Source organism: Mus caroli, chromosome 19 (genome assembly GCF_900094665.2).
Source record: "Mus caroli chromosome 19, CAROLI_EIJ_v1.1, whole genome shotgun sequence".
NCBI lineage: Eukaryota > Metazoa > Chordata > Mammalia > Rodentia > Muridae > Mus > Mus caroli.
This window is the reverse complement of record NC_034588.1, coordinates 855,323-869,023: the sequence shown is the minus strand read 5'-3', so window position 1 is coordinate 869,023 and position 13,701 is coordinate 855,323. Positions and strand designations below refer to the sequence as shown.

Sequence of the window (13,701 nt, the reverse complement as noted above, 5' to 3'; positions counted from 1 at the left end):
GATGGTTGTGAGCCACCATGTGGTTGCTGGGATTTGAACTCTGGACCTTTGGAAGAGCAGTCGGGTGCTCTTACCCACTGAGCCATTTCACCAGCCCGGCACTGTCTTCTATATGGATGTGTTTGCAATGTACAAGCATGGGCTCCTGTATCAAGTGCATTCTGTTGTTTCCATTTTTCCATTTTTCCACTCAGTGCTAATGGTTTCCACATGCATCTTGTTTGCTGTTTCTATGAGCTGTAGGCGTGGTACCAGTTGGGCTTCCAACACTCAGCCCCGCAGCAGTCAGGCTGAGGTTGGCCTCATGCACACATCACTGCTGTCTCCTTGAATGGTGGGAGGCCTCCTCTTCTAGCAGGTGGATGTCCAGGTTGTAGGGAGTGTACCTTGGCGATTTCCTGACACCTACCCTGAGGCTTCTGGCTTTCTCTCAGCCCCGGTGGTTCTGATGGACACAAGCAGATGCTTTTCTCCCTCCTTGTCTTCCTTTGCTGGCTGGTGAGGTCTTTCTGACACTGACATCTTCCTATGTGGCTCTTACCAGGCTGGAAATCACTATGTAGACAAGCTATAGGTCTCCTGCCTTGGCCTAATAATGGGATTACAGGCTTACCACTATACATGGTTTCTTTCTTCCTTCTTGCTTCCCCTTTCTCTTCCTTCCTTTCTTCCTCTGTCACATCCTTTTCCTTTTTTCTCCTCCCTCCTGCCTTTCCATATGTATTTAATTATTTACTTCTTGTGTGTGCACAGGAGTCTGTGTGAGCATGCAGATGCATGGCGCTTCTGTAGGTCAGAGAACTTTTTGGGGTGGGGGTTCGAGACAGGGTTTCTCTGTGTAGCCCTGGCTGTCCTGGAACCCACTCTGTAGACCAGGCTGGACTTGAACTCAGAAATCCACCTGCCCCTGCCTCTGCCTCCCGAGTGCTGGGATTAAAGGCATGCGCCACCATGCCCGGCTCAGGTCAGAGAACTTAATGGGAGTAGGCACTTTTTGTCCACCATGTGGGCTCAGGCGTCTAACTCAGATTGTCTGTTTGAGGCAAATGCCTTTATCAGGCCCTCCCTTTTCTGTTCCCTCTGCCCTTCTCTTTAACATTTATATTTATGTGTATGAGTGTTTTGCCTGGATGCACGCCAGTGCCTGGGACCTGTAGAGGTCAGAAGATCCCCTGGGACTGGAGTTACAGATAGTTGTGAGTGGCCAAGTGGGTGCTGGGGACCAAACCCCAGTTGTCTGGAAGAGCAACACTCTACACCACGGAGCCATCCTTCAACCCTGTCTCAAGGACTTTCCCCATTGAGTTGTCTCACTGAGGAATAAGTTGATCTCAAGTTATGCCAGTCTTACATTGTTGGGAGAAATCCTACTTGCTCTTTAGTCTGTCTTTCTCATTTTGCATTTTTTTGTCTGTATGAAACAAAATTTGTTCTTGAAGTAAAATACAGATAACATTACCTTGCCTTCCTCACAGTTTCAAACTGCACAGTTCAGTTATGAATTCATAGTATTGTGTAGCCAGTCAGTCTGTAGAGCTTTGTAATGTTGTAAAATAGAAACTCAGTCCTTCCTTAAAAAACAACTTCCCCATTCCCACTGCACCATTCTACTTTCTTTCTCTGAGCTGTCTATGCAGACACTTCAGTAAGTGTGATCATACAGTATTTTAAAATGTGCATGTTTGCCTGCATGTATGTATGTGCATTACAGGTATGCCTGGTGCCCACAGAGGCCACAAGAACATGTCTAGCCTTCTGGAACTGGACTCACAGAGGTTATGAATTGCTATGTGGGTGTGGAGAAAGGGACTTACATTCTCTGAAGAAGTACAGTGCTCTTAACTGCTGAGGCATCGCTCCAGGCCATACAGTCTTTTTTCGTGACTGATATTTCACTGAGAATACTGATAGGTAGTGTTAGCTTAATGTGTGTGTGTGTGTGTGCTAGAGAAAGAACCCAGGACCTCTCAAATGCTAGGGAAATGTTCCAACACTGAGCTACACTCTCAGTCCCTAGCTTAACATTTTATTATTATTATTGTTGTTATTGTTGTTATCATTGGTTTTTCTTTTTTCTTTTTTTTTTAAAGATTTTATTTATTATATGTAGTACACTGTAGCTGTCTTCAGACATTCCAGAAGAGGGCGCCAGATCTCGTTGCGGATGGTTGTGAGCCACCATGTGGTTGCTGGGATTTGAACTCTGGACCTTCAGAAGAGCAGTCGGGTGCTCTTACCCACTGAGCCATCTCACCAGCCCATCATTGGTTTTTCAAGACAGGGTTTCTCTTGCTGTCTTGGAACTCCCTCTGTAGGCCAATCTGAACTTGAACTCAGAGATTCACCTGCCTTTGCCTCCCAAGTGCTGGGATTAAAGGCGTGCACCACAACAACCTGGATCATATGTTATTATTTTTATCTATCTACATCTTTCATGCTCTGGTGTATACTTAGCCATATCGGTCAGCTTTCTTCTGTTGTACTTCCTGCAAGAGGAGTACAGCAGATTACTTTTCACTAAAGTTTGGGATAGCTTGCCTGTAAGCTCTCTGCGTTGATAGAAAACAAACCCAAGCATGTTTCCTCTTCCCTTCAGAAAGTCCCCTCTCTGAGGGATTTTTTTTTTAAAGATTTATTTATTTATTATATAAGTATACTGTAGATATCTTCAGACACACCAGAAGTGGGCATCAGATCTCATTACAGATGGTTGTGAGCCACCATGTGGTTGCTGGGATTTGAACTCATGATCTCTGGAAGAGCAGTCAGTGCCCTTAACTGGTGAGCCATCTCTCCAGCCCCTCAAGACTTCTTGCTGGAAAGTGAAGCAGTCAGAGTATGTGACCTGGGGCTCAGGGGAAAGAAAATAATCTTCCTGGTTATGATATAAGGGATGAAGACACTAAAGAGAAGTATGTCACCACACCGGGTTTCCTTCCTTTTTTTTCTGAAGACAAGTGAATCTAGAATCCAGAATCTAGATGTTATAACTTATGCTAAAATAAGCAAAATAAAAGGGCCAAAGGGGGGCCGGGCGGTGGTGGCACACGCCTTTGATCCCAGCACTCGGGAGGCAGAGGCAGGCAGATTTCTGAGTTCGAGGCCAGCCTGGTCTACAAAGTGAGTTCCAGGACAGCCAGGGCTATACAGAGAAACCCTGTCTTGAAAAAACAAAACAAAGCAAAACAAAAAAGGTCCAAAGGGAATACACAGGTGAAGCGGTGTTTTTCATTTTTCTAACTGAAATGCCGATAATAGGGCATCTACAACTTAAATGGAGTGGCACACAGATAGGAGAGCTGCAACCCCAATAAAGCCAACTAAGCACAACTGGCAGGGGAGGGACAACAAAGGCCCGCCCCTAAGCAGGCTCAGGCTCCGCCCCCAGCGCCGCGTTAAAGCCGTAGCATTAGGAACCAATCACGGCTTTTTTCTTCATTCCCTCCCTTTTTGGCTTCTGCCCTCAGTCAAAATGGCGCTTGCTCAGAAGCTGCCGAGACGCTAGGAGTTGCCGAAACAGGTCCGGAAGCTACCGAGCGAGTCCGGAAGTTGCCGAAAGGGAGCAGCGGGGAAGGAGGATGGCGGATCTCATCGCAAGACTTCGAGAGGACGGGATCCAAAAGCGTGTGATACAGGAGGGCCGAGGAGAGTTGCCGGACTTTCAGGATGGCACTAAGGTTTGTGTCCATCCTCTCCCCACTTTCCCAGCGTCTCTTCTGAAGCGCGGTGCGCATGCGAGGCGGGAGGAGGCCGTAGGTGAGAGGTTGCGCATGCCCAGAGAGCAGCTGCCCGTCAGGCTACCTCTCACATGCCGAGCTCGACGCTGATTGGTCTGGATTTAAGTGGGAGTTAATTCAGATATGTCTACTCCGCCCCTTGGCTTTGTTTTAGGACTGCATTGGACAGGGGTGGGTGTCAGTCATCTCAAAATGGTTTTGGTGTGGGTGTGACCTCGGTGCTGATACCCGTACCTGAAGGTTCAAAGCTCATGCAGTTTTGAGTAAAGGAGCCTTCTGAAACCATCTAGGACAACTCTCATTGTTTACACAGGGAAACTGAGGTCCTGGAACTAAAAAAACACAGAGTCCCAGAGATCTAGTTTTCCAGACCAAACTCCTATGTCAGCGTCCTGATAGATGCTTTTATATCTGGGCACCAAGTTCAGGTGCCCCTCCCTAAGGCACTCCGTACCTCTAGGTACCCCTGCTTTGTTGCTGTAGATCTCTAATCACAGTTGTGAGCTGATACCAGTGAAGCCAAAAGCAAGAATTCTGTGAATGAATGTATGCCCTCTGGCCAGTGGTTTTAAGCCAGCAGGCAGGGAGTCTAGCCTGATGTGGTGAGGGGTAAATGCTGAGAGCAGAGGGCAGGCATGTGGTGGTAGTGATCAGCTGTGCTTGAAAAAGGGATCTACAAGCTGGGCCTGGTGGCACAGGCCTACAGTCTCAGCCGGTGGTGAAGCTGGGCTACAGCATGAGTTCAAGGCCAGCTCAGGACACTTAATGAGACCCTGTCTTAAAATTAGAGAGATGGAGATAAAGAACAGGCTTTGGAAGGAGCCTGGCAAGAGGGATTCTAGATGGAAAAGCATAGGATAAAATAATATAAGACTAGAGTAATCGGTGAGCAGGGGCACGTAGTAAATAGAAGCAGGCAGGGTTAAACAATCACTGGGGGTCAGGGGGGGGGGTCTTCTGCTGGTGAGGTGGCTCAGTGGATAGAGTGCTTGCTGCCAATCTGATGGCCTGGGTTAGATCCCCAGGACCCAGATGGTAGAAGGAGAGAAATGTCTTCTGCAGGTTGTCCCCTGACCTCATCCAAGCATTATGTCACATGTGAGCCCCCAAATACAGAAATCAATGTAACACCACCAGGGTTAAGGATGGGGCTTAGTGGTAGAGTCTAGGATGTAGAGGCCTTGGATTTTCAAGCAGAAAAGTAAAAGAAAAAGCCCAGCTACCAGAGAGCCCCGTGGTATGTGTTCATAGGTTTATCTCCCACAATGCTAGACAGATACTGTTGATTCAGTTTTACTGATGTGGAAACTGACTTCAGAAAGGCAGCACAGCCATGTAGCAGTTAAGAGTGTGGGTTCAGCTAACCATATCCTGTTGAGATTTCCGTCTCAAGCTCTCTTCTGTCTGCCCTCACCCTAACATGATCTTATCTAGAATCAACGTTTTGACATGACTCCACGCCCAGATTACTCACAAATGTGGATGTCTACCTCTCTCTACCCTTCTACCCTTGATGTTGGAATAGCACCAGAGTATTCTCATTTGTTTGTTTGTTTGTTTGTTTGGTTGGGTTTTTGAGACAGGGTTTCTCTGTGTAGCCCTGGCTGTCATAGAACGCACTCTGTAAACCAGGCTGGCCTCGAACTCAAAAGATACACCTGTTGTCTTAGTCAGGGTTTCTATTCCTGCACAAAACATCATGACCAAGAAGCAAGTTGGGGGAGGAAAGGGTTTATTCAGCTTACACTTTCCACCCTGCTGTTTATCACCAAAGAAAGTCAGGACTGGAACTCAAGCAGGTCAGGAAGCAGGAGCTGATGCAGAGGCCATGGAGGGATGTTACTTACTGGCTTGCTCAGCTTGCTTTCATATAGAACCCAAGGCTACCAGCCCAGAGATGGCACCACCAATAAGGTGCCCTCCCCACTTGATCACTAATTGAGAAAATGNGCTACCAGCCCAGAGATGGCACCACCAATAAGGTGCCCTCCCCACTTGATCACTAATTGAGAAAATGCCTTACAGCTGGATCTCATGGAGGCATTTCCTCACCTGAAGCTCCTTTCTCTGTGATAACTCCAGCCTGTGTCAAGTTGACACGAAACCAACCAGTACACCTGTCTTTGCCTCATGAGTGCTGGGATTAAAGACGTGAGCCACCATGTGCAGCTATGACCACACAGTCTTAATCTCTTCCATCTGTGCTGTCTCCAGTCCAGGCAGAGTTGCCTGGGTCATACAGAAACCGTCCATCTTTGCCCCACTCCTCCATCCTCATCCCTTTAAAGGTGACCCCATCCCAGCAACAAGAATCTAAGTTGGGTTATGTACCACTTCTGCTAGGAGCCACCCAGTGCCTCTAATTTCAGTGTGAAAACTCTCGGGCCCTCAACACATTCTGTATGCCCTGTGGAGTTTGTCCTTGCCCACCGCTGGGGCTCCATGGAGTCTGCACTCCATGTTCACACTGTGGCACTGGCCTTGCTGATTTGAATACCCCACACATTGACCCACTGTGTGCTTTTGTACCTGTTGTTTCTTTGGCCTAGAAACTTTACTACCTGAGTCCTCATCTGACTCACTCTTTTCTTTATTCCTTATTGCTATTATCCCCTTAAAATTTTGCCTCCTTGGAGAAGCCCCTGCCCTACTTCTGTTAAATTTGTTTTTTCTTCTCAAAATGCTAAAAAAAAAAAAATCACTTTCCTCTAACATAGCATATGGTTTTGTCTGGCTTTCCTTCCTGTATTCTAGAAAGACCATGGGTGCTCCTCAGTGGCTCTGTAGCTTCTGCGTGGTTTACTGCTATGTTTTATTGTGTCTTGTACAGTGTGGGTGTGTAGTAGGAGCTCAGTAGATCCATGTTGAAAACATGATTGGAAACAGGCTTTGTCTCAGCCCTGTCTCCCAGTAGCCATGGGCCTCTTACTTCCTTGTCTGTTACACAGCTCTCACTGAGACGGTGGGATAAAGCCAGGTGCAGGGCTAGCTGGTGTTCCCAGGAGAGCGTCATCCAGGAAGCATTCATTAGAAGCAAGGCTGTATGTGAGCTGGGGCTTTAGTGAGGCTTTGTACCTTCCCCTGATATCCCGTGTGGTTTCACAGGCCACGTTCCACTTTCGGACGTTGCACAGTGACAATGAAGGCTCCGTTATAGATGACAGCCGAACACGAGGCAAGCCCATGGAGCTCATCGTTGGCAAGAAGTTCAAGTTGCCTGTGTGGGAGACCATCGTGTGCACCATGCGTGAGGGGGAGATTGCCCAGTTCCTCTGTGACATCAAGGTAACAGTTCTGGGACATGCTCTGTGTCCTATCTTCAGGGCTGCTGCCCTGGCTTAGCCACTAACTTTGTCCAAATAAAGATGGGAGGTGGTGGTGCATGCCTTTAGTCTTAGCGCTGTCTCCAAACTACCACTAGGCTCCTGACTTGCACCCTGGCCTCTATTCTCTTTCCTGTCCATAAACCAGACTCCAGCCAGAGACTCATTTTTAGGTGCAATTGCCCATCGGACCCATTACCTCATACTTCTGTGGCTCTTGGTCACTTCTGTGGCGCATATGTGGCTGCTGACATGTCCCTTTGGAGTCTGATGTCTCATGTCTCCTCCTATACAACGAACCCCTTGTTCTTCCTTGTCTTTCGTTTCCTATAGCCTACCCCTTCCTCATACTTCAAAGTCAATTCATGGTTATCACCGCTGGGAAGACCCCTGACTGCTAAGGGTTTTCTTGAACCCCTCCTCTGGGTTCTTCTGCCCTCATGCCCCATGTCAGGATCTGGTCTTCTGTCTAGTTGTACACACATGATGGGAACTGGCTTTTTCTTACCTCTCATTTCCAAATGGAGCCAACCCAAAGCCCTTTGTCCAAAACCATCTGCATATGAATGTCTGCTAGTAATCTACTGTGTGCAGAGAGCAGGGGCAATGGGAACCCATCATCCTTACATCTTTTCTAAGGTTAAGTCTTCTGTTTCCATCTTCCCAGTGTTTTGTTTGTCCTGGGACTGAGGACTGAGCCCAGGGCATTTCACCTGCCAGGGAGATATCATACCATCCAGGCCTACTCTTTAGAAACAGTGTCGGGGGTGTGTGTGTGTGTGTGTGCCTGCCTGCCTGCCTGCCTGAATGCCTGCATGCATGGGTGCTCTAGACTGGCTAAATAACTCCTCCCAGCTGGAGTTACAAGCAGTGGGTCAGTCACACTCAGCTTTGACATGGATGCTGTGAATCTAAACTCAGGTCACTTTACCCTTTGAGCCAGCTCCCCAAGCTCCTGATTTTTGTTTTGTTTTTTGGATCTCTGTACTGCCCAAGAAGCTCTTGAATTCCTGGACTCAAAAGGTCCTCCAGCCTCAGCTTCCTGAGTAATAATAGTTGCAGCAAAGCACCAGGTAGCCCCCCCTGGGAATTTGTTGTTGTTGTTTTTGTTTGTTTGCATTGTTTTTCGAGACAGGGTTTCTCTGTGTAGTCTTGGATGTTCTGGAACTCACTCTGTAGACCAGGCTGGCCTCAAACTCAGGGCTCAGGTCTCCATCTGCCAAGATGTATACCACCACACCCAGTTCCCCTGGGATTTGAAGATGTGCCCTGTGCCCAGCTCTGAGAGGGGCCTTGACATGAATAGAAGGAAGAAGTGGCGCTGAGCACACGATGTGGTGAAGAGCTTGGTCTGGGGGACTCACCCCTAAGGGGAGAAGGGGAGGGGGAGGGGAGAACGGAGAGAGACCCATACTGGGCTCCTGATGGACAGGACACAGAAGGGAACTGTTAGTGTGTTTGTGAGTTAGGCAGGTGCTGGATTGGTGGCCAGAGATCATGGCAAAGCTGAGGGCTTTACTGTAAGGATAGAAAGATACCCGAGGAAGCCAGGCCATGGTGATGCAGGAGGCAGAGGCAGGTGGAACTCTGAGTTTGAGGCCAGCCTTATCTAAAGAGTTCCAGGATAGTCAGGGATACATGAAGAAACTCTGTTCTGAACTCCCCACCATCACCCCAAAGAAGAAAGAAAAAACAAAACAAACATAAACAAACATTTTTTAAAAGAGAGAGAGAGAGAGAGAGAGAGAGAGAGAGAGAGAGAGAAAGCCACCAGAGGTGGAAAAGCCTGTATGAACGGTGATGGCGAGACTTCTCTTGTGCACATTGAGCACCTGCACAAATTGATGGCGCCTCTGCTGCCTTCCTGCAGCACGTAGTCCTGTATCCTCTAGTGGCCAAGAGCCTCCGCAACATCGCTGAGGGCAAGGACCCCCTGGAGGGACAGCGGCATTGCTGTGGGATTGCTCAGATGCATGAACACAGCTCCCTGGGGCATGCGGACCTGGACGCCCTGCAGCAGAACCCACAGCCTCTCATCTTCCACATCGAGATGCTGAAGGTAAGGCTCCTTGTCTCAAAGGGGACACTAGCCCTACCTCCCCGATGTCCAGGGTTAGTCTGTGGAAAGGGGCAAGGGTAGGAAAACTGTGGAAGCCTCTAGGGCCCTTCTCAGGCCTCACTGATCACCTATGCCCACCCAACTCGACTCTTGTCCTCCGTCTGTGAGCCCATCTTTTCCTCACAACTGGCCGTGCTCTGAAGGTTTAGGGTTAGGTGGTTCTTCTTGCCCACGTAGGTTACTTTCCATGGAACATAGGCTCTGCCAGCGCATGAGTACTTGCCACCATCTTCACTGTTACCTGAGTACTTAGTACTTGGTATGCCCAGGCATGTAGGGGCTGATGACACGTGCTAAGAGACCAGTGGCCAGGTGACATGGTTTCCAGCATCTGATGTCAGAGGCCAGGTTTGCTGCAGAAGATTCCGAGGTACCCATGGGCTCTGCTTTGAATTGGTTCCTGCCTTGGCAGGTAGAGAGTCCTGGCACCTATCAGCAGGACCCATGGGCAATGACAGATGAGGAGAAAGCCAAGGCGGTACCACTCATCCACCAAGAGGGCAACCGGTTGTACCGTGAGGGGCAGGTGAAAGAGGCTGCTGCCAAGTACTATGACGCCATCGCCTGCCTCAAGAATCTGCAGATGAAGGTATGCTCAGAGGCCGCGGTGGGAGGGGCACACGGAGGAAGCCAAGGCTGCGGCCAGGTCTCAGCATCTCCACTTTCCTCGCCCCCATACACCCCAGGAGCAGCCTGGCTCACCTGACTGGATCCAGTTGGACCTGCAGATCACACCACTGCTACTCAACTATTGCCAGTGCAAGCTGGTGGCTCAGGAGTATTATGAGGTGCTGGATCACTGCTCCTCCATCCTCAACAAGTATGATGGTGAGCACCAGGCCCGCTGGCAGCCCAGACTGGCCTCTTCCCACCCAGCACTGTGCCCTTAGCGTTGACATCTCTGAGCTCCCCACAAGAGCCTGACCAGAGCTTCCATGCCAGCAGGGAAGGGCAGTATCCAGGAAGTATGAGTGGAACCGTGTGACAGGGTGGCACTGGTACCCCGTTCAGAGAGTTGTGGGCCTAGATGCCAGAAGTCAGGCTGGCCGTCTCCTCTTATGCCTCTTGCATGCCTCTGCTTTCTGGTGTCCCTGCAGACAATGTCAAGGCTTACTTCAAGCGGGGTAAGGCCCATGCTGCCGTGTGGAATGCCCAGGAGGCCCAGGCTGACTTTGCCAAGGTGTTAGAGCTAGACCCTGCCCTGGCACCTGTGGTAAGCAGAGAGCTGCGGGCCCTGGAGACACGGATCCGGCAGAAGGATGAAGAGGACAAAGCTCGCTTCCGGGGCATCTTTTCCCACTGACAGGGCCCCAGTTCTGCCCTGCCTTGCCCTGCCCTGCCCTGCCCTGCCCTGCCCTGCCCTGCCCTGCCCTGCCAAGCCCACTGCTGCCACCACCTGTCAATCCCCCACTGTCACTTTGCGCTTCTGTGTATATAAAGGCCTTATTTATCTCTCTGGCTTTGCAGAACTAATCTATCCTGAAGGCTGGTCATCACTGGCTAGGGGCTTGGTAGTCAGTGGGAGGGAAGAGATCAGGTTCTTACCCTAGTTCCCACTGGCTTGTTCTAAGGTCTCTGGGAATTTCTTTCTGGCCAATACCAGTCTAGGGAGCCTCTAGTATTAAGCGGTAAAGCATGCGTGGCCCACACAGGCCACTCTATCATCCTTAGGGGCCACAGTTCCTGGCTTTGAAGACAGAAGTTTCCTCAGGGGCAGAGGTGAGGGGAGGTGCAGGGTCAGAAGCCACGTGACTCTCATAAACTCCAACACCGGCTGAGGTTGGGGGCAGGAGAAGGAACAGGCAGACTATCTAGGAAATGCCCTAGGTACGTGCAGCCAGGGCTCGTGAAAGTGAAAGTACAAGGGCTCCAGCCTGGCTGCCTCTATGACCCTGAGTAGGTCCTGGCCCCCTTCAGCACCTCAGTGCCCCAGACAGGAAGGCCCACAGTAGAGTGCAGTTGTTTATTTTTATAGGTTCACACACTGGAAACGCTGCTGGGCCCTAGCCCACTCCCTCCTTCCTCCCCTGGGGGCTGGGTCCCCTACCCCCCCACAAAGGGAAGTAATACTGTGGTGTAGTCATACAGGGTGTGGGGGCCCCAGCCTCCCACAGTCACCAAGGCCTCTTGCGAGTCAATAAATAACCCAGTTCTAGCCAAGGTTCCCTCACTCTTCACTGTCCAACTTGAGGCTGATGCTGCGAGTCTTGCCCCTGGCCAGGGTGGTGGGAGGTGTTCCTGGACCCTCACGGTCCACCTGGCTGGGGCCTCTGGATCGAAGCAGCTGGCTCTGCTTCCGGAGGAAGTCCACAGGGGCAGCCACAGCATAGCTGCTCTTGGTCAGAGCGGCTCTCGGAGGTCCTGAGGGGGCATGGGAGTGGGAGCCTGCCTCCAGCTGGCCCAAGTGGGCCACATAGCCATCTGACAGGAACTGTGGGCAGAAGGAGGCAGGGATGAGGGGATGTCCAGCCTCCCCCGAGGCTCCTGCACAGGGTAGATAGACCGGGGTGATACTGGCAAGTGGCAGGCTGGCTCAGCCTGATCAGGAAGCCTTCTCCCACTACATAGTATCCCCTGACTGTGAGCCAGGCACCTTGGCTCCACTCCCAGTTTGCCTCTCTCTAGGCCTGACTCATCCTCAGGCTGGCATCTTGGGGAAATAAAAGCATTTAGCATTTAGCAAGCTTAGGCCCAGCCTTGAGCCTTTGACCTACGGTGAATGATCAGACCTTTGTTATAAGCTAATGAGTACAGATAGTGCTAGCATCATTCACTACCCACAGAACAAGCTCAGAAAGGTCAAAGCGCCTGCCCAAGGCCATGGTAAGTTGATCTGTATCTGAGACCTTGAACAGTCACAGCCTCTGTGATCATTGGAGTCTGTGCACAGCAAGTGTAGCCTGTTATCCCTATCCCAGGAGGAATAAGTAGTTCTGGGGCCACAAATGCCGTATATCTGCCCTCTCTTGCAGGAATCAACACACTGGGTGGTCCTTAGCCTTGGCCCTGGAATTCTGTTCCCAGCCTTTCCTTAGATCTTACCTGACACTGTGCCTGCAGTTTGCGCACAGCACGGCCAACAATGTAGGTCTGGCTCGGAGAGAGTCCCAGTGCTGCATACACTGCCACATCTTTTGGTGACCCATATCCAGCCACGATGTTCAGTTCTACCTGTGTTGAAAAGCCTGTCAGCAGCCCGTAGAGCCATAGGGCCAAGGGTGCGGCATGCATCCCCCACAATTGTTGTTTCAGGGGTATCCCTATTTGTGAAGAGATGGGGGCAAGGTCCTGGTCAACATAGCTCAATCTCCCCTGTTGGCCCTCAGGAGAGCGGGCCCACAGAGGCCTCTTTAGGTCCAGTTGATGGGACTGGGACCACTGTGGTGTGGAATGGGGCGAGGGCAGGTTAGGACCATCCTCAGCCACAGTACCTCTTGCACCAGGCTCTGCAGAAACATGGCTTTCTGCCGCAGCGGGTCGTGGGTGAGGCCATCACAGAAGGAGACAACACCATGGGGGAAGTTGTGTTGCGACAGCCAGGCCACTACACGGTGCTTTTGCATATCAGGCCGGCCAGTTACATACACAATCAAGTAGCCAGAGTCCTGCCAGTGCCTGTAAGGTGGAGGCTTGTCAGCTCCAGTCCACAGGGATGACCAGTCGCTGTGGCCGGTGGGGCTGAGGGTCCTACCTGACCACGTCCACTGCGCCAGCGCGCACCTTGGGGTCACTGCCCATGATAGAGACACTGGCAGTGAAAGAACCATCGATGCTGAAGACCACAGCTTCCGTGCCTCGGGACACCACAGTCAGACAGCACTCGGCATAGGTGTGGTCTCCTCTATGGTCCATGGAAGCATGGCATGAGTGGATAGGGTGAGGTTGGCAGTGCCCAGCCCCACAGGAGCCCAGATACCTGCTGCTTACCTGACCACCATGCGCACAGGGTAGACACCAATGCCCAGTGCACGTTCTGAGGGCACTGGGAAGGTGAGCCGGCCTGAGCTGTTAGTGACCTCTGTGCCAAAGTGGATCCACTTGCCTGACAGTGGCTGTGTCATGACGTAGACATCCACCTGGAAAGGGTGGACAGGGCTATGGAGACAACACTCCTGTGCACCAATTTACAGGCAGGTGAGAGCAGAGGCTGGCCAGGCAGGAGGAATTTCAAGTTGTTGATCTATAGATCAGCAGCTGTTAGGGCAGGGTAGGAAACACCAGGAGCGTGGACACTGGGTCCTGACCTTCTCTCCAGTGAGCGTGACCACATCCAACGGTCCATACATGAAGCGCCCATTCAGCACCTGGGGACGGCCCTCACATACCACGGTGTCACTCGCCCGGTGGTTGGAAGTGACGTTCTGGTGGGAAAGAGGGGTGAGCTGGGACTGCAAAGGATGCACATGTATGGAGAAAGCTGGAACTGCAAAGGATGCACATGTATGGAGAAAGCTGGGACTGCAAAGGATGCACATGTATGGAGAAAGCTGGGACTGGAAAGGATGCACATGTATGGAGAAAG

At 50.9% G+C, this 13,701-nt stretch overlaps 2 protein-coding genes across 2 annotated transcripts in view; one reads left to right on the top strand and one right to left on the bottom strand.

Annotated features, from left to right (window-relative positions):
* Nucleotides 1-10,652, top strand: part of Aip (aryl hydrocarbon receptor interacting protein) — an 11,648-nt gene extending 996 nt beyond the window's left edge. Inside the window, exons 2-7 of the mRNA XM_021151218.2 lie at nt 3,468-3,677; nt 6,843-7,022; nt 8,931-9,119; nt 9,592-9,768; nt 9,866-10,007; nt 10,277-10,652. Coding sequence (XP_021006877.1) covers nt 3,579-3,677; nt 6,843-7,022; nt 8,931-9,119; nt 9,592-9,768; nt 9,866-10,007; nt 10,277-10,482 — 993 coding nt within the window. The 5' untranslated portion in view covers nt 3,468-3,578 and the 3' untranslated portion in view covers nt 10,483-10,652. The remainder of the gene's footprint in view (nt 1-3,467; nt 3,678-6,842; nt 7,023-8,930; nt 9,120-9,591; nt 9,769-9,865; nt 10,008-10,276) is intronic.
* Nucleotides 10,653-11,128: 476 nt separating this feature from the next.
* Pitpnm1 (phosphatidylinositol transfer protein membrane associated 1) overlaps nt 11,129-13,701 on the bottom strand; it is a 14,639-nt gene continuing 12,066 nt past the window's right edge. Inside the window, exons 19-24 of the mRNA XM_021151216.1 lie at nt 13,424-13,540; nt 13,107-13,255; nt 12,871-13,020; nt 12,611-12,794; nt 12,222-12,350; nt 11,129-11,610 (exon numbers count right to left, since the gene is read on the bottom strand). Coding sequence (XP_021006875.1) covers nt 11,347-11,610; nt 12,222-12,350; nt 12,611-12,794; nt 12,871-13,020; nt 13,107-13,255; nt 13,424-13,540 — 993 coding nt within the window. The 3' untranslated portion in view covers nt 11,129-11,346. The remainder of the gene's footprint in view (nt 11,611-12,221; nt 12,351-12,610; nt 12,795-12,870; nt 13,021-13,106; nt 13,256-13,423; nt 13,541-13,701) is intronic.